The sequence below is a fragment of the Crassostrea angulata genome, chromosome 4 (assembly GCF_025612915.1).
Source record: "Crassostrea angulata isolate pt1a10 chromosome 4, ASM2561291v2, whole genome shotgun sequence".
NCBI classification, from domain to species: domain Eukaryota; kingdom Metazoa; phylum Mollusca; class Bivalvia; order Ostreida; family Ostreidae; genus Magallana; species Magallana angulata.
This window is the reverse complement of record NC_069114.1, coordinates 38,300,937-38,323,696: the sequence shown is the minus strand read 5'-3', so window position 1 is coordinate 38,323,696 and position 22,760 is coordinate 38,300,937. Positions and strand designations below refer to the sequence as shown.

Genomic DNA, 22,760 nt, shown 5'->3' with positions numbered 1-22,760 from the left:
TTGAATGGTTAATAAACTTCTCAAAATCTCAACTCCATTAAAAAAATCAACATAATTAGTCTATGCAAAGAGATGAATGAATAATATTTAAATCCAATAACACCTGAAGGAAAAGATGATCTCTGAAATGTGCCTTTCTCAAAATCATGATGTGTTTAGGGTGGGGGCGATAAAATTCATCCTGATTACTTATTTATTCATGAGATATTTTAACCCAGAACATGGGTTCTTCATACTGAAACTATTTTTTTTTTAAGTAAGAAATTCAGCCGCTGACCAAGATGAACTGATAGACATTCAGATTAGTTAGCTGGACAGCTAATACCCAGAATACTGAATTCACAGGCCAATGAACCATAAAAATATTCTTTGGGAAGCTGAGCTCATATTCCTATTACATGTATTTTTACATTTAAAATCCAATGAAAAAAATATTATTTTGGTAACTGAACTCTTGGCACGTTTATTCTTACCAATCCACAGAGAATACAATAACCATGTATTTATAATCTGATTTAGAACTATCTTTTCTTTTATTATGGTGATACCATGTTTCCAGATTAACCACACCTGCCAAAAAATAAATAAGGAAAGACCCACTTTTCTGACCACAAAACATACATTTTAATAAACAATTAAAAAGAAATCTAGGATGGAATGATGTACAGATCAAAAAGGCAATAACTTTATCTCTAATCAGGTCAATAAATAATTCCCTATTTTTATCACGTCAGTAAATAATTCCTTAATGTTCACAGAGAAATGAAACAGATCACATGACCAGGCGGTCCTCTTCAAGTACTGCAGGGGGCTGCTCCCCATAGACCCCTCCACCTCCTAGGCCTCCACTCAGCCCCCCGGACAGCTCGAAGCAGTGGCGCTTACACTCCAGTAGCCGCTCCACGTCCTTCCACATCTTCATCTGGCGGAGACTTGGGCCGTGGTTCTCACGGACGGTCTTCTGCTGCTCCCTTAGACCCTTACCAAGGTTTTCCTGCTCCTGAACCTTCCTCTGGTACAGCTCCCTGCAAATTAATTACAGTTGTTACAGTAATAGTAAACATACTGTTAGAATTACAGCTCCCTGTAAATTTATTACAGTTGTTACAGTAATGGTAAATGTACTGTTAGAATTACAGCTCCTTGTAGTTACAGTAATTGTAAAGGTACTGTCAGAATAAAAGTTCCCTGTAAATTGATTACAGTTACTACAGTCCTGGTAAATGTACTGTCCCTGTAAATTGATTACAGTAATTAATGTCATGGCAAATGTACTGTTAGAATTACAGTGCCCTGTAAATTGATTACAGTAATTTCATAGTGAACACAATGTTAAAATCACTGCTCCCTGTAAATTGATTACTATAATTACAATTATTACATGTACAGCAATAGTGAATGCAATGTTAGAATTACAAGTCCCTGCAAATTGAATACAGTTTACATGTACATGTATTACATTTATCACAGCAATAATGAACACAAGGTTTTAAGTACAAATTTTTGCAAAATGATTACAGGGATTACTGCAATAATGAATGCAATGTCAGAATCACTGCTCCTTGTAAAATTACAGTAATTACAGGAAAAGTGAATGCAATTTAAGAATAAAACATCTCTGTTATTTAATTGTTAGAAATATAGATCCATACAAACAGATTAACAGCAATGGTGTGGGAACATACTTCCTACCCCTTAAATAGTTTTCTTTTTTACAGTACATGTTGTTATTTATAAAACAAACAATTACAGAATCCTGTAGAAAGTTTGACATTACCTACCATTCTGAGAGTCTAATACAATACAGCCATCATCAACACTCTCTTTAAATTCTTTTAAAATTGATACCAGTTACAAATTTGAAAAATTCATTGCAGATGATTTAGGCACCTATATCATTTTATCAATCTCTGATTATTATTTAAAAAATGTTAATTAAACAGACACCTATTCAAAGAAAACAATACAGAAATATTTTTCAGATGAAATTCCAAGAATATATATAATCTTCTCATTGTTGTAAAATGCTGTGGTTTTGAAAGCTATTCTATCTCTGGTTCAGTAGTATAACCAGTAACTACTTTTAGAAGGTCATGGCAAATGATAAGGTACCTTTATCTAATTGATAATCAATTATCACAAAAAATAATTAAACAGATGCCTATTCAAAGAAAACAATCTCTTCTTGATATTTTCCGAATGAAATTCAAGTAATTCCCTGAATGTTCGCATATGTATGCTACCTCTGGTTATGAAATGCTGTGGTTTTGAAAACAATTACACCTCTGTGGTTAAGTTGATTCATTTTAATGAAAGGCAAGGCAATAATTCAAAGTTGCATGGCAAGCTCTAGAACTTGTTATGAAACACACCTAAAAAGCTTGTTGACAAAAACAACTCTGTGGTTACGAGGTATTTGAATCAAATATGGGGCATCAAAATGGTCATTTTTATGATTCTGGAAATCTCAATTTCTAACCAAATTCAGTGCCACAAGAAAATGACAGATTCTCAGAGAACAGCTATGTATGGGTCACATTTTTCTAGTTTTGGGATGAAAAGAAATTAAAGGATCTATTTTTAGATCATTTAACAGTATAGGAACAAATAATTTTACGTTTATATGCTAACAGTAGTTCCCTCTGTTTGAATTGTGTTTCCATTTCTTTAAAAACATAGTATAGAGTTTTAGAGAAGATTTAATTCTGCATTTGTTTATGTAGTGATAAAAAATTCTCAGTTAACGAATATTAACCTGAATTACAAAATGCTCAACTTTTGCCAAAGGTTTCTGATTTTACCCCAAGATAGTGTGGTTTAAGGGGTATAAAATAGGACTGGGAATGAAGCTGTCTTCAAAGTAAACCAACAAAATCCGGCAGTTACAGGACCATTATTTAAGAAAAGACATGAAGAAGAGGACTGCTGGTGTAACCTCTATGCTCACCTGAAGGTCTTCTTGCGAGCGTATGGGTCGGCCGAGGTGTAGGCCTTCATCTCGTCAGCCACCTTCTTCTGTTGGATCTCAACCATCTGCATCATACAGTGGAGGTAGTGGTAGCGTGACTCCTCCTGGGAACACTCCTCATGGTAGGCCCGCACCTCCTGTAGGACAGAAAACTTTTATGTCAAGGCAACTCATTTCCTGTGTATCACACAGTGGCATACAGTTAAGGGAACATGGCACGAGCTTGTCTTTATAGTAAAGCAATACTGAATATAGGTAATACTGTATATGATAGTCCCTTGTTGCACCACAATCATACTTTCCAGGGCTCTGCATTTGTGAGCTTGTGAAATGGTCAGAAACCATTTTGATGCATACTAATATTTTAATAAACCTGTTTGAATTTTGTTGCAAAACAAAATATAATCATGAAAAATGTGAGTGTTTCCTAAATACCAGTATTTCTATAAAACTCCCTTCTCATTAACATTCATCATCCCAAAACTTTTTTGTGACAAGTTATGTACTACTGGTCAACTGTATGATATATTTCAAAATTTACAAGCTTATGTTCCTTTTTTCTACAAAAAATAATGGAGATGAGCAATCTAAATAGCTCAATCACCGAGTAACAAATGTACCCAGACTATTGATGACCTAACTAAACTTCAGAAACCAGTCCATCAAACCATCACCTACTGTAACCACAACGTGAACTGCAGCAAACCCCCTCTTTCCCACTGCCACAAACCTACTAATCATTTGGAAATTTATGGCTGACCCAAGACTTAGAAGCCAGTAGAACTTGGTACTGTCTCAGCCACAAAAGAACTTGGTTGAATTAATGGTGACACCAATTGATTGGGGGACAAAGCCATCAGTGACTGACCCTACCTGTTCCAGTTTGGCCATGTTACTCTCCAGTCCGGCAGCGGCGGTGTCATACGCCTGCTTCTTCTCTGCATGCTTGTTGGTCAGTTCCTGCAAATTCAATAGAACTTGATTATAATTCATATGCTTGATGATGATTTTCCCAAAATCCAAATTGATTACATCCAGTGTACATGTACATGTAATACAGATGGCTTGATCAACTTAAAATATGAAAATTCTGTCAAATCATTTTAAGAATTTCTTAAGAAGGAATTTGGGGGGATCATCTTATTATTAGAATGTGCCATAAATAATACATGTACATACATATACATGCATGATCATAAAATTCCTGACAGTCTCAGACTCTTAATTAATATGTGAGACAAATATATAAGTACGGTATATATTAACCAGTATGTTATGATAAACAATTTATTCCATGCATTTAAATCACCATTCTGCAAGAAATTTTCATTATTAAATCTATCAGACACCAACAAAGAACCATCATTCAACTTCTTCGATGTATTCCTTCTGTTCCTTTACAAAAGATTAATATAATTCAAGATTTTTAAGGTGTATATTTGAGTTGAGGTACATGTAGATACATGTGTTTTGACAAACAATATTAAAAGCAAATTCTGGATTTTTTTTTACCCTCAATCTTTAAAGTCAATAAACAGAAAAGACCACAGGAACTTTATCATCTTTTTTCTGGGTTTCATGAGCCAGGGTGATTTATGTTTTGGGTTTAAGGTACATATAAACATGGGTCATAGGCCACACATTTTCTTCTTTCTGAACATTGTTAAAGAAAAGGACCAAATAAATGAAAATTGTGTTTATGCCCTTGCAATTCAAAGCAACATGCAAACATCCAGAAAAAAAAATGTTTTTTTCCATGTAGAGGACAACATAAAAATGTCCACTCAGGTAAATAGAATTCATGTAGATGATTTGTAAGAGTATTTTTATTCCTGACTGCATGGCCTCCAATGGACGAAGGGACTGGGTATAATGGATGATATTTCATAAAACGAGAGGACAAACAAGCAAAGGTACATCAAAGCAGCACGTTTTTCTATCACCGAAACAATAAACTGGTCCCCAGACAACTATACTTTCATTGGTTTGAGTGAGACTAACGAACTTCAGTAAATGTCACTATCTTACATATTCATGAGAGGTTTATATTCCTGATGACACACAAACATGGTAATATCAAATCAGATCAGCATGAAGTCTACACAATGGCCCCCTCTCAATGAATATTTTATGGAAAACAAGAGAAGAATACTGATTAATGTCAGCACAAATTATTTTCCACTTTAAAAATAGATCTTTGTTCTATTTCCTGAATGTTTCATGATGAATGAATAACCCCCCCCCCCTCCAATGTACAATTTGCAGTGTTGTTCATTCATTCATCCTCAATACCCTCTACATCTAAGAATGGGATTGGAGGTCATTTAATAAAAAAAAAAAATAGCTATAATTTGATCTGAAAATTTTATTTTTCCATTTTAAATGTTTTATCTTGAGCATTTCTTATGCAAAACTAAAATTTGTAAATCAGCTGTCAAGGAAAACTGTGGATTCATAAAATATTCGTGGGGGCCAATTTTCAGGGATTGCTTAAGGTGGAATGGGAAATCTCTATGTTGTGATGTACTATTATCAAAATAAAATCAAGCGTAAGTTTTATAAGAGGTTTCTTTCCCAAAATTGTCACCTAACAGCGTAGCGCAGTGGGTTAGAGGATTCACTACGAATACATAAGTCATGAGTTGGAATCCAGCTGAGCATTTTAAAATTTTTACCTTTCAAAAAAATTTTATAAACATATTTTTTCATTAAATATTCTAAAATTTGAAAATTCAAAACAGGTGAAACTATTTCAATCATAATGTACTTTAATCCACATTATTATTGACAGATGTCTCAAACCACCTAAATTATACATGTTTGTGGGAATGAAATTTCGTGAACTGTCTTATACCTACAAAAAAGAAATATGACTTTATAGCCCTAATTTATTAATTCGTGGAGGATGTTAATTCATGGATGAGAGGTACCCACGAATTCCACGAAAATTGAGCCACCACACAATCTAATGATTCCACAGTAAGCTCTGAAGCTCACTTTAAAACTTGAAATTTTTTAGAGCATATCACGACCATTTTCATCGTAAATAATGTAATTTCAATAAATCATATCCAACTCCTTTGAAATTGTCAAGTATTTATAACACATTATTTTAACTCTCAATCTCATTTTATATTTTCCAGACTCTGAGCATCAGCATACTAGTCTCTCTCTCTTTCTCTCTCTGATAAAATTAACAATCTCTAGTTCTCCTCTCTTGATAATAAATTAATCTTTTCTTTTTCTGTGTTTAAAAACTTGTAAAATATTCTCTACCTGAGCCCTCTGTCTCACCAACATATCTCATTGTTTAACTATCTCTACAAAGGTCCTCCATTTCATCATTATATCTCATTATTACACTATCTCTGCATGAGCTTTCTATCTAATCAATGCATTTCATTGCTATCAGTGCCTTTTATTGCTAAACTATAACTTAGCACTATACTTCATCAATATATCTCAACAATGTAAACTATTTATTTCTAAGGCCTTTGTCATATCAATGTATCTCACTTTTAGACTATCATTATCTTACTCTGTCTCAGACATATATGTATGTCAATATTAGACACTGCCTACCTGAGCCCCTTGTCTTACCAAATTATATGTACCGGTATGTCAATATCAAACTATGCAAACGACTCATCAATATGCTATCCCGACCTGAGCCCTCTGGCTCATCAATATATCTCATTGTTATTCTATGCCTATCTAAGTCCTCTATATCATCAATATTCTATGCCTACATGAGCCCTTTGTCTCATCAATATATATCATTGTTATTCCATGCCTACCTGAGCCTTCTGTCTCATTGGTCTCAGCTCTTTGATGATGGGGGCCAGCGAGTTCTTTTTATTGGCTATGGTTCGTGTAAGTCGCTGGACCATGTCGGAGATGTCCTCCAGGGTCTTCCCTTTCCTCTCGTCCAGTTCGCTCTTGACTGCGGACACCTTCTCTAGTTCCTCCTGAGTCTGGCGGTACCCAGTTACTCCTTTCTTGTTCTCAACAGCCTCCTGTAAATAAAACAGAACAAATTCACTCATGTTCTGGTGTGTAACTTCATAGCAGTCACTTTAATTTAAATTGAATCTGACAATTTTATATTTTGAATGTAATCATTTGCAAAGTAATGGGGTTGCATGATAGCTAATCTCTCTGCCATTATGAGATTTTACAAGGATACTTTGGAGAAAATTCTATGAACCACAGCCAACTGACCAGACTTCTAGTGATGAACTCATCCTTCTGACGTAGGATCTGCTCGGTACGAGACAGCACTCCCAGCTCGGCTCTGATCTCGGCAATCTCCTGTCTCTTCTTCTTGTAGATCGTACTCTTACTCCTCAGTTTGTTAACATATCTCTTGAACTGTGACAAAAAGTTACGAAAGATAAAGCTCTCTTGAGAACTTTAATTTTTGGGGCAAGAAATGTATAATACCACATGTATTCCTTTTAAATGGGGCTAAAAAAAAGGAGCTGAATGATCATTTCTTTTTAACCATAACTACGTTATGCCATACCAGGGTATCTAAAATGGGGTGAAATAAAATTAGAGGAAAATGTAAATGCATATGCATTCTCTCAAATTGTTTGAGACATCTAAAGTTTTTTATTGGATAAAAAGCCAAATTGCTTTAAAAAACTGAATACAAAGAATTTACACAAAAATTAACAAGATTTGCAAAAGGGAATAATTCAATTTTTATACATGTATTTAAACAAATTAATCTATTCCCCTTTTCAATGTGGCAATAAAATTAATAAATGTGGCAGCACTTGACCACATGGGATTTGCCTGAGTGAGAAACAAAACTTTGATTTTGTTGGCTTTATTTAACTTACATCTTCTCCCTTCAGGACCTCACCACCCCCGGCTTCCTTAGCAATTTCACGTTTTTGCTCCAAATCCATGGACATCTTGTGATACATATCTCGGACATCTCGGAAGTTAGTCAGAGCTCCTTCCTTCTTCCCGGCGATTATAGCAGCCTAGGAAAAGCAAAAACATGTTTATCAGGAGTTTATTTGGTGTTTTTCATGAAAAATTTAAATGATCTCATCTTACTGTTAGTATTGAAAAGAAACAAGCATTCATATGTTTAAAGTCATTATTTGGTCAGTGTTGAATTTAATTCAAAACCTCCTTACCCAACTTTTACGGTCACTAGTAGAGACTAAGATAGTTTTTAATACCAGGCATGGTCTTACCTGTTGCTTGAACAAGGCCGACTTGTTGTCAGTTGGGTCTTCTGTCCGCAGTTTCTTTTCGACAAGTTGTTTAATCTCCTCTGTCAGATCAGTGATCTGCAATCAAACAAAATCCCACAAATTGAAAGAGTAATACTGTATACATGTACAGGTATATAAAGAAGATGTTACAGTACAATAACATGGCCATAAAAAATAAGGCTTTACACTCAATATCCAAGTGGGAAAACAATTTTGGTCAAGAAATATTCATTAAAGAGAACAAATGTCTTACTACTTAAATTATTAGACAACAGGATTTACTAAATTTCGTGATAACATTAGTTTTATTCAAGAAAATATTACAGATTTGAAAATGTAATAACACGCAGAATCTATTGCTCCTAGAATTATAAGGGAAATTCTTTAAAAATAATGCTGCATGCAGATGTTTTATTTTTACTGCAAGATTTTAAAAGGGGAATAACTCAATTTGATTTTTTAGGGGGGTTTAAAATTGAAAATTTCAGTTTATTTCCCTTCTTAAAATGGCAATTCAAATATCCAATTTAGCAGCATTTGACACAAAGCAGCAATGCTCAAAGAAACAATCAATAATTCCTTATTCTTTAAAAAAAAAAAAGAAAAAGGACAATGCAATAACAATGCAACATGTGGTGTAATACAATGTTAAGAGAAGTGGTAACAATGTATTGTGTTCTGTGTAATGTGGTGCAGTAACAATCCAATGTGTGTGATGTTCTGTGGTGTACTGTGGTGTACTGCCATGTACTGTGGTGTACTGCCATGTGGTGCTGTACCTGTTCATGGAGCTTATCCAGGTCGGACTGTCCCATGGCCGGCTCAGCCACCACCTTCTGTAGGTTGAGCAGGATCTTCCTCTGCTGGGCCATCTCCTTGGGCAGCTTCTCTGTCACTATGTACTTGTTGGTGTGGGTCTCCTCCTCCAGCCTCTGCAGCATCACTACAACATACAACAAACACACATAGATATAATGAAGGGGTGAAGTAAATATTTTTTAAAACTACAAGCTTTTATCAAAAAGATAAATGAAAATCCAGCATTTTTGTATTTTTACAATTACTCAACAATTAAATCATGTCTTTATACAATTTTACATGTACAATATACATATACAATACTTTTGCAACAATAATACACAAACAATTATCTTCCCTGTTACAGGTTGTGAGAGAAGGTAGATCGAAAACTATCATTAAATTCTATAAGAATGTTTGACTGCCTGTATGACAAAAACTCACCTTCAGGGTTAGCCCCTACTGCGGCCTGTCTGGTGTCATTTAGCTGAGACTGAAGTCGCCGAATTCTCTGATCTTCATGTTGAATCTAATGTAAGGAGAGAGGGCAAAATCATTAATGTCAAAGCTAAGTCAAAATATCAAGAGTAATTGTAAAAGGAGATGATTCTTACAAAGCAAATTTTGTATATAATTTATGTTTATATATAAGTAAACATAAAATATCTACAATTAAATGATAACCAAAACAACATATGCATTTTAAACACTGGCATTTCTGCTTTTGATTTTGTTGACTCCACAGAACTTACCAGTGTGGACTGTTCTTGCCGCTGTTCAGCAAGCTTCTTCTCGCGGTCTCGTTCCAGTCGTAAATTTCTGGCCACATTCATCATGGTGGTTGAATTGGGATGAGACTCCACCTATTGAAAAGATGATTATCATTATGCATATGCTAGTATATCTTTTCATTATCAAATAGTACAAAAAAATAACACGATACTGTGCGATTATAGTCCTCTTATTTTTATGATATTTTTGTAAAGGTATTCTATAAAATTTCAAGTTTTTAAATTTGAGTTTAAACCATCAGTAGCACACACCAATTTGTATTTTTGGTGAATGTCTTCAATTTTTTCAAATCAATAGCCATGATTATGTACCTTTCTTTTGAGCCTTTCAACACGCTTAATCAATTGCTCTTTCTCGTCCTCCATGTTGGAGATGTCTTTCTTGATTTCTCCGGTGTTATAGCCAGCATTCTTTAATCCTTCAGCCTCTTTGTGTAGATCTTTGAACTGATCCATAGACTCTTCATACTGTTAAAGACAAAACATTACCCTTAGTTATCACTTTTTGGTCATAAATAATCCTCTTTTCTAACAAATACATCAAAAGTTTTGGATTCTCAATAGTACACGGTAAATCATGATAAAGTAGATGCACAATCTAACTGTAGATTCCTAATTAAATGCGAGGGATTAATTTCCGAGTAAAATCACGAGAAACAACCATCGCAGATTTTAAAATCTCGCTTTTATTTTTTAGACAGTTTAGAACTATTGGAAATTTTAGCAAAAAATTAGTAATTGCTATTTTATATTCTATTCTCTTGATTTGATGCAAAGCAGCGGAATCACGAAATTAAGTACTTGTGTTGCATATATGACTAAAAGGTCATTTTTGTATCAGTAAAGACAGTTCAAAATGTACCTGAGCATAGAGATCTGGGATGGGGTCCTCCGCCATGATCTCTGGGGGGACGTCCACCTTCACCAGAAACCGAGCCAGATGGGCCCTTTTCTGGAGGTCTGGAATGCGTTTCAGCAGCCATTCAAGTATAGGGTAGATGACTAACTTATCACCCTGCACCAGGCCACTTCGGAATATTTGTCTGCAATCACACAAGTGAAATAAAATACATGTCTAATAAAACACAAAACACACCCATATTTGTAAATTGGAAATATGTTTCCATCATGGAATACAGTATATCATCAGATTTTCTTTTCTAGTTCATACCTAGCCTGATGTTGAAAAACTATTGAAAAAGGTACTTACACATCTCTGAAAAAAGAAAATTAGAATTTGTTAAGGGACATATAAATGGAAATTAACATGTATTTTCATACTAAAATCATATATGGAAGTCGAGAAAACGGCTAAGGATGTTTAAGTTGGACCTTCCTTGAACACTTACTCAGTTGGAGGTTTGTATTTCAGGATTCTCAAGGTGTTAAACATCCGAACTGCAGTCTGATCAGGGGCTTCTTCTCGGATATCAACTTTTTGCTACAAGGTTTAAATAATAAATTAGTCATATTGTCATACATTTTCGGCAATGTATAATTTCCCTATCAAAACATAAACAATATGAGGCGACATATCAACAACTTAATAATTGATACCTACAAAGAAGAATTTAACTTTTTTAATGATTGATCTATTACTTATATAGTACACTTTGGACTGAGTATACTCTCTGTTATCTAACTACTAGTATATTAATATCAAAACATATCTTTCATGCAATTTGATAATTCAAAAACTTATCCAATCATCTGGACATGAACTCTACCGTAATGTATACCATAATGTATTGCAACATCATGTCTACATGATTTTATTCATACATATTTCACATAATTTGATACCTTTGGGTCAATAACACTCATAACATCTGTCAGAACTTGCAGGAGTTGTAATGGTTCCAGGGAATCAAATGAAATCAAGTTGTAGGTCTTGCTGAATGGCTCTTTGGCCAATTCCTGCATAATGTACTTTAATTGTTCACTCATTTTTCTTTATTTACCAGCTAGAAAAAATCTGTAAAAAAGAAAAATAAATAAAATGCAATAATCAACATCCATCTCAGGCAAGAATACACAGATAGTTGAGACCATCATTTGTTTCTAAATCATATTACCGTTATTTAACCTTTGGAGTAGTCCAAAATATCTGATTACCTGGCTTTTTATAAAATTATAAGTAAAGATACAAAATGTTTGTCTTTGTATATGACTGCAGATAATCGAATCCTATTTGTCCAATGTCTGTCAATTATAGTTACAGATCTTATTTAGGAAAAAATACACAATTAAGAAGGGGGATCGAGATGACCGAGCCCCATTGGCTGATCAAAAGTTCTTCACCAATCATCTCTCTTTTGTTTACAGCTTTATAAGCTCTCAAATAAAAATGCCACGTTGCTGTTATTAGAAATTTTTTTGTGTCTGCTGATTGTATGAAAAAAAGGGTAATGTTTTAAAATCAAAATTTAATATTCTATTTCATGAAATTTACTTTTGAGAAACATGTAATAAGTAACAAAATAATACCAAAATATGTCGATATACATTATTTTAAAAGAGAGTAAATATCTTTTTTGGAAATTTCATGTTCGTATTTTTCTATGATTTATATTGGTAACCACAAGACGCCTTACGTTACTATGGGGTTTACATTTGGAAAAAAATAAATAAGTGTTAAAAAAAAACATTTAAAAATCATCAGACCCGAAAACTTTTTACTTCTGCAACAGAAAACTTTCATATCTTACTAAGTAATACCTGTTAGAGTCTTACAATTCATAACAATGATCTGCTTTCTGAAAATATGCAAGTGCCCCGGATATTGAAATTTCGCAATTCCGATCCCGATATCAATTCTTTTCGGTACATCGATTTACCCAAAAGGACCCAAAAGAACCCAAAAGGACCCAAAAGGACCCAAAAGACACCCAAAAGGACCCAAAAGACACCCAAAAGGACCCAAAAGGAAAACAAAAGGACCCAAAAGGAACACAAAAGGAATTACTCGGAACGATTTTATAAAGATATTATATTTATTTTTAAAAAAATGTTAAAATTAAGAACTTTTTCTGTGTTTATATTCCAAAAGGAACACAGAAGAACCCAAAAGGAAATACTGGGAACGATTTTATAAAGATTTTATATTTATTTCGATAAAAATGTTAAAATTTATTATTTTTAGTAATTTAATTAACTAATTACTTATTATAAGTTGTTCCAATCAAATGATCGTGCATAATTGAGTTGATTAAAATATCCAATAGAATTTCATTAATTAAATCATGAGAACTTAATTACGAGACGTTGGTGTTATAAAAGTAGGTTCTCATTTCACTTATCTCTCATCACACAAGTTTCGGACTGGAATTTGAATCACTTAGCCGATATAAGAAATAAGCCTTTGGCTTACATTTATTAATATTCCCAGATAGTTTTTTTTTAAAAATTTATTTTTCTAGTAAAATTTTACTAAGTTGATTTTATAGAAAAAGATAACTGTTATAAGACCGGATTTTTTTTTTCTTATTTTAATTTTTTTTTTTTTGTCGCTTGGTATTTTCAGATTGTCATCATGGTTCGCCGTCAGACTATCAAAAAGAAGAACGAGTGGCCATGCGGTGCGTGCAAAAAGAACTGTTTACGTTCTTGCTTGTTCTGTGCCGTTTGTTAAAAAATGGTTTCATAGTGATTGTGAAAAAGTGAACAAAGAAATTCTTAAACTTCTATCGGATCAGTAATTTCTTACGTCTATAATATACAGGAAATTGATGGATGTTTAATAAATAGTCAGTAACATCTTAAGAGAATGAATGTGAATATTAATATTGGCATTGCTTAAAATCGATAGATATAAAATGTGGATTTAATAAAATGCATGATGAAATTATAATAATCGTCGGCCAATATTTATAAAAGTCAGCCTACGAGGGTTGTTCGGAAATTATTGAGACATTTTCTCGTATTCTTTTAGTAAAAAAGATTAACTCTTGAAATTTCACCAAAACGTAAATCAGGATAGAGATTACAAATGTGAAAAGTTTCTTGTCCCTGGCCTGAATAGATCATATCTGGCAAGCTGACCAACGTGCCTTCGTCCAGTGACCCGGCGCAACCGCAAACTTTTCGCAACGTCATTTTAACGCTTCTTATTGTTAATGTGTTTTAAACACTTTACAAACGAACGGAAATAAAAATTATTCTTTATTTCTCTTCTTGTGTTTTCATTTCAAGATGTTATCAATTACAACTTCTTTCATTTTTGTTTTTTTTAGGGAAAAAATCAAGTTATTTTTTACCCGAAAGTCTAATTACTGTAAATGTCTACTGCAGTCATTTTTTATATGTTTCGGAACTGTTGACAACAGTTAGTGTGTCAAAAGTACTTGATAATTAATCCCTTTGGTCTAATTCAAGTGAAAAAAAAATTTGATGAGTTGATGCTCTATATCTTGTCTTGTCATCGTATAGTTTTTTAATCATTTGCGTGGCCTTTAAAGGCCTTCCTCTGAGATTTCCACCAGATGGACGGTTTTGAATGCGCCGCCTTGACGTCAAAATTCATTGTAAAGTCGTTGTCAGATTTCTATTGTTTGGTAAATATATGTGTACCATATCCGTATTTCAACTTGAACATCAGTGAAACTTAATCAACAGTTAGTCGCAAAGAATAGCAAAATAAAAATATTTAATTTGATTTCTTTTATCATTAACTGTAATTCTACGGACACTTATAAAGTAGATGTTTAAGTTGTTAAATCTCTGAGTTCATGGCTGCGCCGGGTACCCCGACCACCGACTTGTTTACCTACCGTCGTAAACAAAATACTAAATATTCTTTTAATATTACTTTATTTTATTATTTGTTGGCGTTTCTTCAGTGTCTATGCCAATTTTCACCAAAATTCGTCGACTAGAAAAGAAAATATTGGAGTTGTCTCAATAATTTCTGAACAACCCTCGTATTTAACTTTATACATAGTAATAAATTGTCGACTCCGCATAGCCCATTAATATCAATTATGATATAATGAGATAATTGTATGTATAGAGGAGGACTACCCATACACGTGCCGTTAATTCTTAAAACAACACAATGATTATCTTGTTGTTTTAAAAATAATTTAACTATAAGCAGCTGATTAGTGATATGGCTTCTCCCAATTATTTCAGTCAATTCAATTCGTAATTATTCTAGCGACCAACCTCTTAAGTAGTATTGTAACATATTTTAGAAGGCTTAATTGTTTAGGATTTGGATTGAAATGATTAATTGATATGAATTTTAAAATAAATCATGATGTAATAAAATTCTAAATTAGCTTTTTTTTGTACGTATTGATAGTGAAGCAGATAGTGATATTCATCGCCAATTCAGTTGGCTTCGCATAAGTTACATATATTGGTTTTTAAACATATTTTATTGAGTAATCAAATGGTTTGGGCAACAGGCAAAGCCTGTATAAACCCAGGGACGTATATACTAACGTTAGTATATACGTCCCTGATAAACCCCATCCAAAATACAAAGTACTCTGTGTTGAATGTATCTTGCACACTTGAGAAAAAAAATGTATATTACCTTCAGAATCAGTCCCACCGTTTTTACTTTTATCGATAAATTATGACTATACCAAATGTGACTAACCGATCGTGTGAATGACTACCCGATTGTGACTGAATTTCAAAATGTTTGACTGTAAATAAGTTTGATTTATTGTTAGACTGGTATGCTTGGAAAAACTGAGTCTGGGCCTTGGCAGGGCGTCGTGTAAAAGCGATAAGAACAGTTTGATTCACATGCGATAATGACCAAGTTCGATTTAACTTATTTATCAAGAAATTCATTTTTTTAATTAATAATTTAGATGACATATCGGTGTACCTTGCAGGCACGTAGCATCGTTTTTGAAAGTGGGGGGGGGGGGGGGCAGACTCATCCCAAAAATCTTGACAAGCAAAAAAAGAAAGAAAAAAGGAAAATTTTAAGTTTCCCAAAATCTTCAAAATCCTAATCCGTGGGGGGGGGGGGGGGGGGGAGGGGGGGGGGGGGCTGGCGTACTATATAACTTCAATTTCACTCCTCATTTCCCTATTTACATATCAATTTTTTACATACTCTCAAAAAAGTGGGGGGGGGGGGCCAACTCCATGATAATTCCATTTTTTATATGTAAATTTTAAAAAATTGGTTTAAAAAAGTGGGGAGGGCCAGGCCCCTTTTGGGTCCTTTTGTGTTCCTTTTGGGTCCTTTTGTGTTCCTTTTGGGTCCTTTTGTGTTCCTTTTGGGTCCTTTTGGGTTCTTTTGGGTCCTTTTGGGTAAATCGATGCACCCATTCTTTTAACTTCGGAATCGAAATCTCATTTTTATATTGAACGTGTACTTCCTGCTGCAACGAAAATGAAATCTCAGGTAGTTTAATGCTTTTTGGGATCTTTTATCTATATGAATTTAAAATACTTAAAATTTTTAAAAACTATATTTTTCAATCTTACGATCTTATTTTTTTTTCAACAATGTTGGTGACAGATTTGACCAAAACGACATCAATAATAGAGAGGGTACCGGTTGACATATGGAGAAATATGCACACATTTTTCTTAAAATTGTTTTCAATACAGATCAGTGTCCAATCCTTAATTAAATTAAAAGGGTGTATGCTACGTTTTAAGATAAACTACGTTCACGGGAATCGTTAATCACATTTGTAAAGGTGGCAGAGAATAGTTTTTTTTTTTGTCAAGGAAATGTGAATCAGATCACAGGAGTCGGCGATATTATCAATTTCTTGAAAATAAATGAGAAACAGGCAAAATCCTACCTGTGAGCTTCGTGAGTATAGCGAGTGAAGCGACAGGATGGCAACGAGTTTTCTAGATTTTCTTTATTTTGCTATCCAACCGATATTGAACACCAGACATCAACTCCGTGATGTTATCAATTCCTTGCATTTATTTCCCTAACATTATCCTTCAAAATCATTTTGAATCCACTTCTGCACATCGCGATCTTAAACAGCGGCCATTGCCAAAAAAATAGAATCGTCGACTCCTGTGATCAGATTTAAGTGCTCATAATTATATGTGATCTAATTTATCAGTGGATTTTTAAATTCGCGAAGATTTGTTTGCATGCAGGGGACATATGATCCTGACTCTTGCAAATTTTTAAAGCTGCTTGGTCCGATTTTTTCGTAATTACAGTATCAAAATTTTGTTCATACAAATCATTTATCTTACAAAGTTATGGACTTTCTCCTATTTACACCAGCAGAATCAATCTCCTTTCAAAGTTAGAAATATTCAAAGTAAATAAAAATAATTTCTCTTTGGGCAAACGAAAAAACAAACCAAAATGCATCACGGGAATGTTTAGAGAAGGAAACCGCATGGTTTCGTCCCCTGAATGATTGGGGTTATTCAACCCGCATGCTATGCGTCGATTGTAAAGAAAGCAGACTTTAGATATATTGGCAAACAAACGTACACATGTTTATTTGTAATTTGTCTGATCATTTGTCTGATCATTTGTCTGATCATTTCGACCTTTATTTAAAGCGATGTCAATTCGTAATACAACCATACCCGTCTCGTCGTCAGGGGTGAAATTTAACATGAGGCGAAATAACGCGGTACCTTTAAATGTCGTTTGTTTTGTTAGCAGATTTTGTACGTATTTTTCTTCATTGAAATTTGGCTTAATTGACTGGGAAAACTACTGCAATGTCTATTATTATACATATACTAAGCATAGCCATCGTTTAAAAGCGTGCATTAAATTTGATATAAAATCGGACCAAGCAGCTTTAAACATATCAGAATAAAACATGTAAAAATAATGAAATTAAATATAGCACTAAATAGAATAGCCAGGGATTATCTCAAAATTTTCTGAAAAATTGCCCTCTTTTTACATTTTCACAGGTCGAGCAGCATGCTCCAATACCAAGCAACTGCCTTAAAACACCATGGAATTTTTTTAACTTAATGTATATCCATGCAAATAATCACCAATTAATAAGAGGTCAATCACCTTCTTTTTTCAATTGACATTTCGTGTTCTGAACCCACCCATCAAGCACCAAAGAACCCACTGAAGCTATGATCTATCATATTTTCTTTGGCAAGTCTCTTAGTCTTACAATATTGATATCAAAAGGAGTGATTCAGTGATTCAAAATATGTATTAAAAATGAGAGAGCCATTCACCTTACAAGTCAGTCACCTTTGCCAAGAATTTTTTTTTTATTCTACCTAGAATATTGAAAGCAAGGAAAAATCTTTTTTTTCTGTAGATATTCAAATATTGAAAACAATTTTTTTTTTTTTGGAAAAATCAGACATCCTTTGTCTTAGTATTAAAAATTCCAGAAAATGTTTCCAATGCAAAATTTAAAAGATGTGCTATTGTACATGTAGAGTTATATAAGGTGTGCAAAAAAAATCAACTCTTTTCCTTATTTATAGCAGCTGCTGTTTTTCTGAACTTCTAGAACCCCCACTCGTTTAGAATTAACATCTAGTCTTTGGGCAAAGTTTGTATTGGTTACACTAATCACTTGAGTGCCCATTGATTATGAATGAAAAAATATAATTTGTAGTTATTTTGTTCTAGAAGGAAAAAAAATCAAGATTGGGAAAGAAAAGTCATAATTTGATAGCTTGTACTCCTACACTAGAGGAAAAAAGTACTGGTATGATAAAAAAAATCAACCAAAACTAAGAATTGTAAAATTGTACTTTTTCTCCTTGACCACCTTCAAAATGTGTCTAAAATTTGTGTATATGTTTAAGTTCTCTTGGGCAGAGAAGTCTACCTATTGATGAGTTCTCCCAGAGAACTTTTACTGGTGTCCCTGACCTACTAAATGTGTACAAGTTCATCAAGGTCAGAGAGCACTTGTGAGCAAGCTGTCATGATACCTATAAACTTATACATTTTGTAGCTCTTAGGATTATATAGGAATGTATTTCAAATTCATGTAATTATGTATATTGTTTTGGCAGTTATTGATTATCAGTCATGTGGAGAGGGCAGCAAAAAAGTCTCCCTGCCTGTCAAAATGTAGTTCAGATAATGATCAACTATCTCCTAAAGAATACAAAACTTTAAATGTCAAGGATGAGCATCAATTAGAGCACAGCTTGATAAGCTATCTGGTGTTGGTGAAAAAAAAAAGTTATTTTATGTGTACTACTTCTCTTCATGTTACAAATTCTGTACAAATTCTTCAATACAACTGTGTCAAATTCCTTGTTTTCTTTATGATCAGAATGGAGAGGAGGTTGAGAAAGATCCCAAGGTTTGAACCTGTTAATACAATGCATGCCTTGTTTGTTGGTGACAGAAATTAGTGTTTTTATGAGCCACATAATTGTTTGACTCTATGATACAAGGGTAACATTATTAGTTAGGTTCAATAGAGCAAGATACAACTTTTGAAGGGCTAGGCTACAAAGTGATATATGATGCATGCAAAGTGGATGTAAGCTATCATAAAATGCAGAATTTTCATCCTGCTTTTTCACCTCACTGTGATGTCATATTTGTAAAACTACTGGACATGGGAGTTAAAAAAAAATCCAACAGAGTCTTGGACAATTGGCAGCTAGAACTTAAAGTCAGCAACATTTTATATTCCCCGGTACACTATTAAGCTTGGTGTTGTACAAATATTATACCCATATACAAATGTTTCTTTCTCTCTAATGAAATTTATTTCAATCACAAAATAGATTTTTTTTTTCAGATTCCAGTGTAATTTACTTTAGCATTTAAAGAAAACAGAAAAAATGGGAAAATTCTAAGCAAGATTTAAAAATCTCATAAATTGTTTTGATGTAATGTGCTATTAGTTCTTGACTTGCATTGACATTTCATGGCAAAGTTTACAGAATGACCACCCCTCCCAGCAAATAATAATGTACCTTAATTAGCCCCATTAATACCTTACATACATGTACAATATATGTAGGAAACTATTTTGCACTGTGCAATTTTAAATTGATTTTATTATTATCATGACAATTACTGATTATTGTTTCTGACTGGAGAGAGTGCAGGAGAAACAGAAAGGGAATATTTATTTTAATGTTTTGTTTCGGCAGTGGAAAATCGACGAGAAGCCAGTGAAAATTGACAAATGGGACTCAGCTGCCGTCAAGAATGCACTGGATGATGCTGCCAAAAAGGTGAAGTTAAACAATCACAGCAATGTTGGGGAAAGTGGTTCGATTGTTCGGAAAGTCAGTGCTAACGAACCTTTTGTAAAAATTCAATTTACTGCTTTTCTGTTGAAGCAGATTACTGGAAAGCAGATTATTATGCAACGGAGTTGAATCTGCTAAACATCAACAGGAAATGTGTTATTGTAGTAACAAGTACTTTTCAAATGATCTTAAGGCATTCTGGTAAAGTGTTGAACTGAATTTCGAACGCAATTAGAGAAGTAATTTTCCATTTGCTTTATTCTTCCCTCAGGTGATGAAGGAGAAGTTTGGGTACGTGGAATCCCACAAGCTGATGGACATGCGCCTGCTGATCTGCACGGTGGCCGTCGGATTCTCACTGTTTGCACTAGTTTGGGACTTCCTGCGACCCTTCCCTGAATCTCGTCCTGTTCTCATCATGTGTGTCCTATCGTATCCTTTATACTCAAACCAACACTTTATCAAGAAATATTCGAAAAAATTTATTCATCAGTGTCATCCAGAAAGAAGTACATGTAATAGAAATTAAAAAAATGTCTTTTTTATCCCCCCCCCCAAAAAAAAAGATAAATATAATTCAGTCACCATTTGTAGTAATGACTTCATTTAGCAAAATGAAAACTTACCTGACACCTGATTGATTGCCCCATTTCCTTTATATTTGTTATGCATGGATACCAGTTATGCGCAGATCTAGAAGTGTTTTTTTGGGGGGTGGGGGTTCCGTTGGACTGCCCCCCCCCCCCCCTATATAATTCAATTTCAATAGTAAATTTACCTAGATATGTCTTGGACCCCCCCCCCGTCCTTGGTAAACATCATGATAACCCAACCACCAAACCCATCCCCTTGGAAAATATTTTTGGATTCACAAATGAAGATGTTTGTGGATGTTTCAAGTGTTAAAAATCTAAAGGGATATTAATGAATAATTAATATTTGCATAAATATTAAAGGTGAATAAGTCTTTAGTGTGAAATTTGAAAGGAAAGTTTAAAGAACATTAAAGACGGAATGTGACTTCTTACATGATTCATGATACCTAAAAATATTGTTCAAAAAATACTTTTGTATCAATATGTACATGTATATGTATGGTTCACACATATACTGTATACAGGAAGATATATACCCGGTATTCACCCCCTTTTTATTTTTGCACCTTTTGCCCTCATTGTCAGCAAAGGGGGGGGGGGGGGGGATGGGAGGAGGGAATAAAGACTGGATGAAATCCAATGTCTCAAATAATCTCTCTTTAAACACAACTTTATCTGGGGGAATTCAACACGGGGCAAAATAGTTTGCAAGTAATATGGGGGCGAAAATAACACAGGGCGAAAATAACCCTGTATACAATGAATACATGAAACCGTTTTGATACACATGTCAGTTGTTAAGCTGGTGGGTACACTTGTGTGGATGTTGTTGTTCCTCAGCCTGGGTGTAGATACTTTGTGTTGATGGGGGTCCTGACCGTGTACACCACCTACGTAGAGAAGGGGATTTTCCTGGTGGCCCTACAGAAGGATGAGGCTGGAATAGACCCTGACAATAAGTGGGAGCTAGCCTCCATGCTAAAGAAGTAAGACTATCTTTCTGAATTTACTCTGTGTGGTTTTCTTTTCTACTGTGTACACATGCTTGTCCTTTGTACAAAATTTAAATATGAAGAGAAAAAGTTGATAATTGTCTATAACAGACTAAAACCATAGGGAAGAATTGTACATCTTTTTGCTTGGATTTTGTAGATATGATGACATGTACCATCTTAGCATGACTTTCATTGACGGCAAAACTGGAATCAAAAGAACAAAAGAGTTTTCAAAATGTGTTTCCAGCTACTTTGATGAGAAAGGAACATTATGCTTTGATTTATTCGAGCCGGAAATCAGACTTCTTCAAAACAAGATTTCTGCCGAGGACAAGAAGAATTAAATTATTTACCGGTAGATCTAATGATCATTTGAACTTTGGAGATATTGCAAATGCCATTCGGCTTTACAATAGGCAATATATATTTTCCTTTTGATCACCTTTCTGTGTTTTACTGTGTATTGTTGTGAGAGCTGGAGTGAGTTAACTTGTCTGTATAGTGGTGCTACTTGTGGGGAAGTTGGGAATACTTTTCATTGTGACTTTCCTTATCATAATTCTGTATGTTGTGAGTCAGTGTGAGGGGTGTATATGAGCTGAATGTTGATTTAATACAGTGACATCTTCAAGTAGAGTTATCATGATGTGTAAATCTCATGACCTATTGAATGAATAGTTCAATTAAAATCTACATTTGTGTCTTTGAATTGTTATTGTTTCTTTATTCTAACTTAATATTCTTGATAGATTCCTGTCTCCCCCCAAACGGAAATCCACCCTTTTTATCTTAATTTGTAGCTTATTATTAATATTAGGTGTTCAGTTTCCATTGAAATGTAAAGGGGACAATGTACACATTAAAACTCGTTTTATTCAAATACGAAGATTACGGATATAGCGAATTGGCGGCTAGGCATCAATAATGAATGTTAATATATGTCCCGGTAAAATCCTTATATATAAATCCATGGAAAATCACCGCATAATTGTAAAGATCAAGAGTTTAAGAAATTCACTGTACACGAAGCAATTTTTGTTGGTACTTTGAAGGATCACTTTTATTGGGTTTTGGAAATGGACTTTGATATAACTACAACATAAGTATGCACTTGTTGTTTAAATCATCATTTAGAATTATAACCAAGCAGTGTTTGGGCTTAATGAAAATTTTCAAAGAAATCTAGGCAAAGATGTTCGATTTTATAGTAG

The 22,760-nt window shown here is 33.9% G+C and overlaps 2 protein-coding genes across 3 annotated transcripts; one reads left to right on the top strand and one right to left on the bottom strand.

The window, feature by feature from the left end:
• Positions 1–508: 508 nt before the first annotated feature.
• LOC128181581 (intraflagellar transport protein 81 homolog) lies at positions 509–12,020 on the bottom strand. Its single transcript, XM_052850037.1, is given in 15 exon segments — positions 509–1,025; positions 2,948–3,105; positions 3,842–3,928; positions 6,766–6,984; positions 7,190–7,339; positions 7,816–7,962; positions 8,182–8,277; positions 8,982–9,145; positions 9,445–9,529; positions 9,753–9,863; positions 10,104–10,259; positions 10,654–10,834; positions 11,135–11,232; positions 11,595–11,766; positions 11,907–12,020. Coding segments are annotated over 14 exon segments (2,049 nt in total). The 5' UTR covers positions 11,739–11,766; positions 11,907–12,020; the 3' UTR covers positions 509–772.
• Positions 12,021–16,089: 4,069 nt separating this feature from the next.
• LOC128182017 (signal peptidase complex subunit 2-like) lies at positions 16,090–22,252 on the top strand. Of its 2 annotated transcripts, XM_052850609.1 has the most exons (6): positions 16,090–16,161; positions 19,022–19,051; positions 19,857–19,940; positions 20,230–20,390; positions 21,406–21,540; positions 21,707–22,252. In XM_052850609.1, the coding sequence occupies exons 1-6, from the start codon at positions 16,150–16,152 to the stop codon at positions 21,891–21,893; spliced, it is 609 nt and encodes a 202-aa protein (XP_052706569.1). In that variant the 5' UTR covers positions 16,090–16,149; the 3' UTR covers positions 21,894–22,252. The 2 variants fall into 2 exon arrangements, with proteins under 2 accessions (XP_052706569.1, XP_052706570.1); XM_052850610.1 differs by lacking the exon at positions 19,022–19,051 and having other exon boundaries at positions 16,092–16,161.
• The last annotated feature ends 508 nt before the right edge of the window (positions 22,253–22,760 follow it).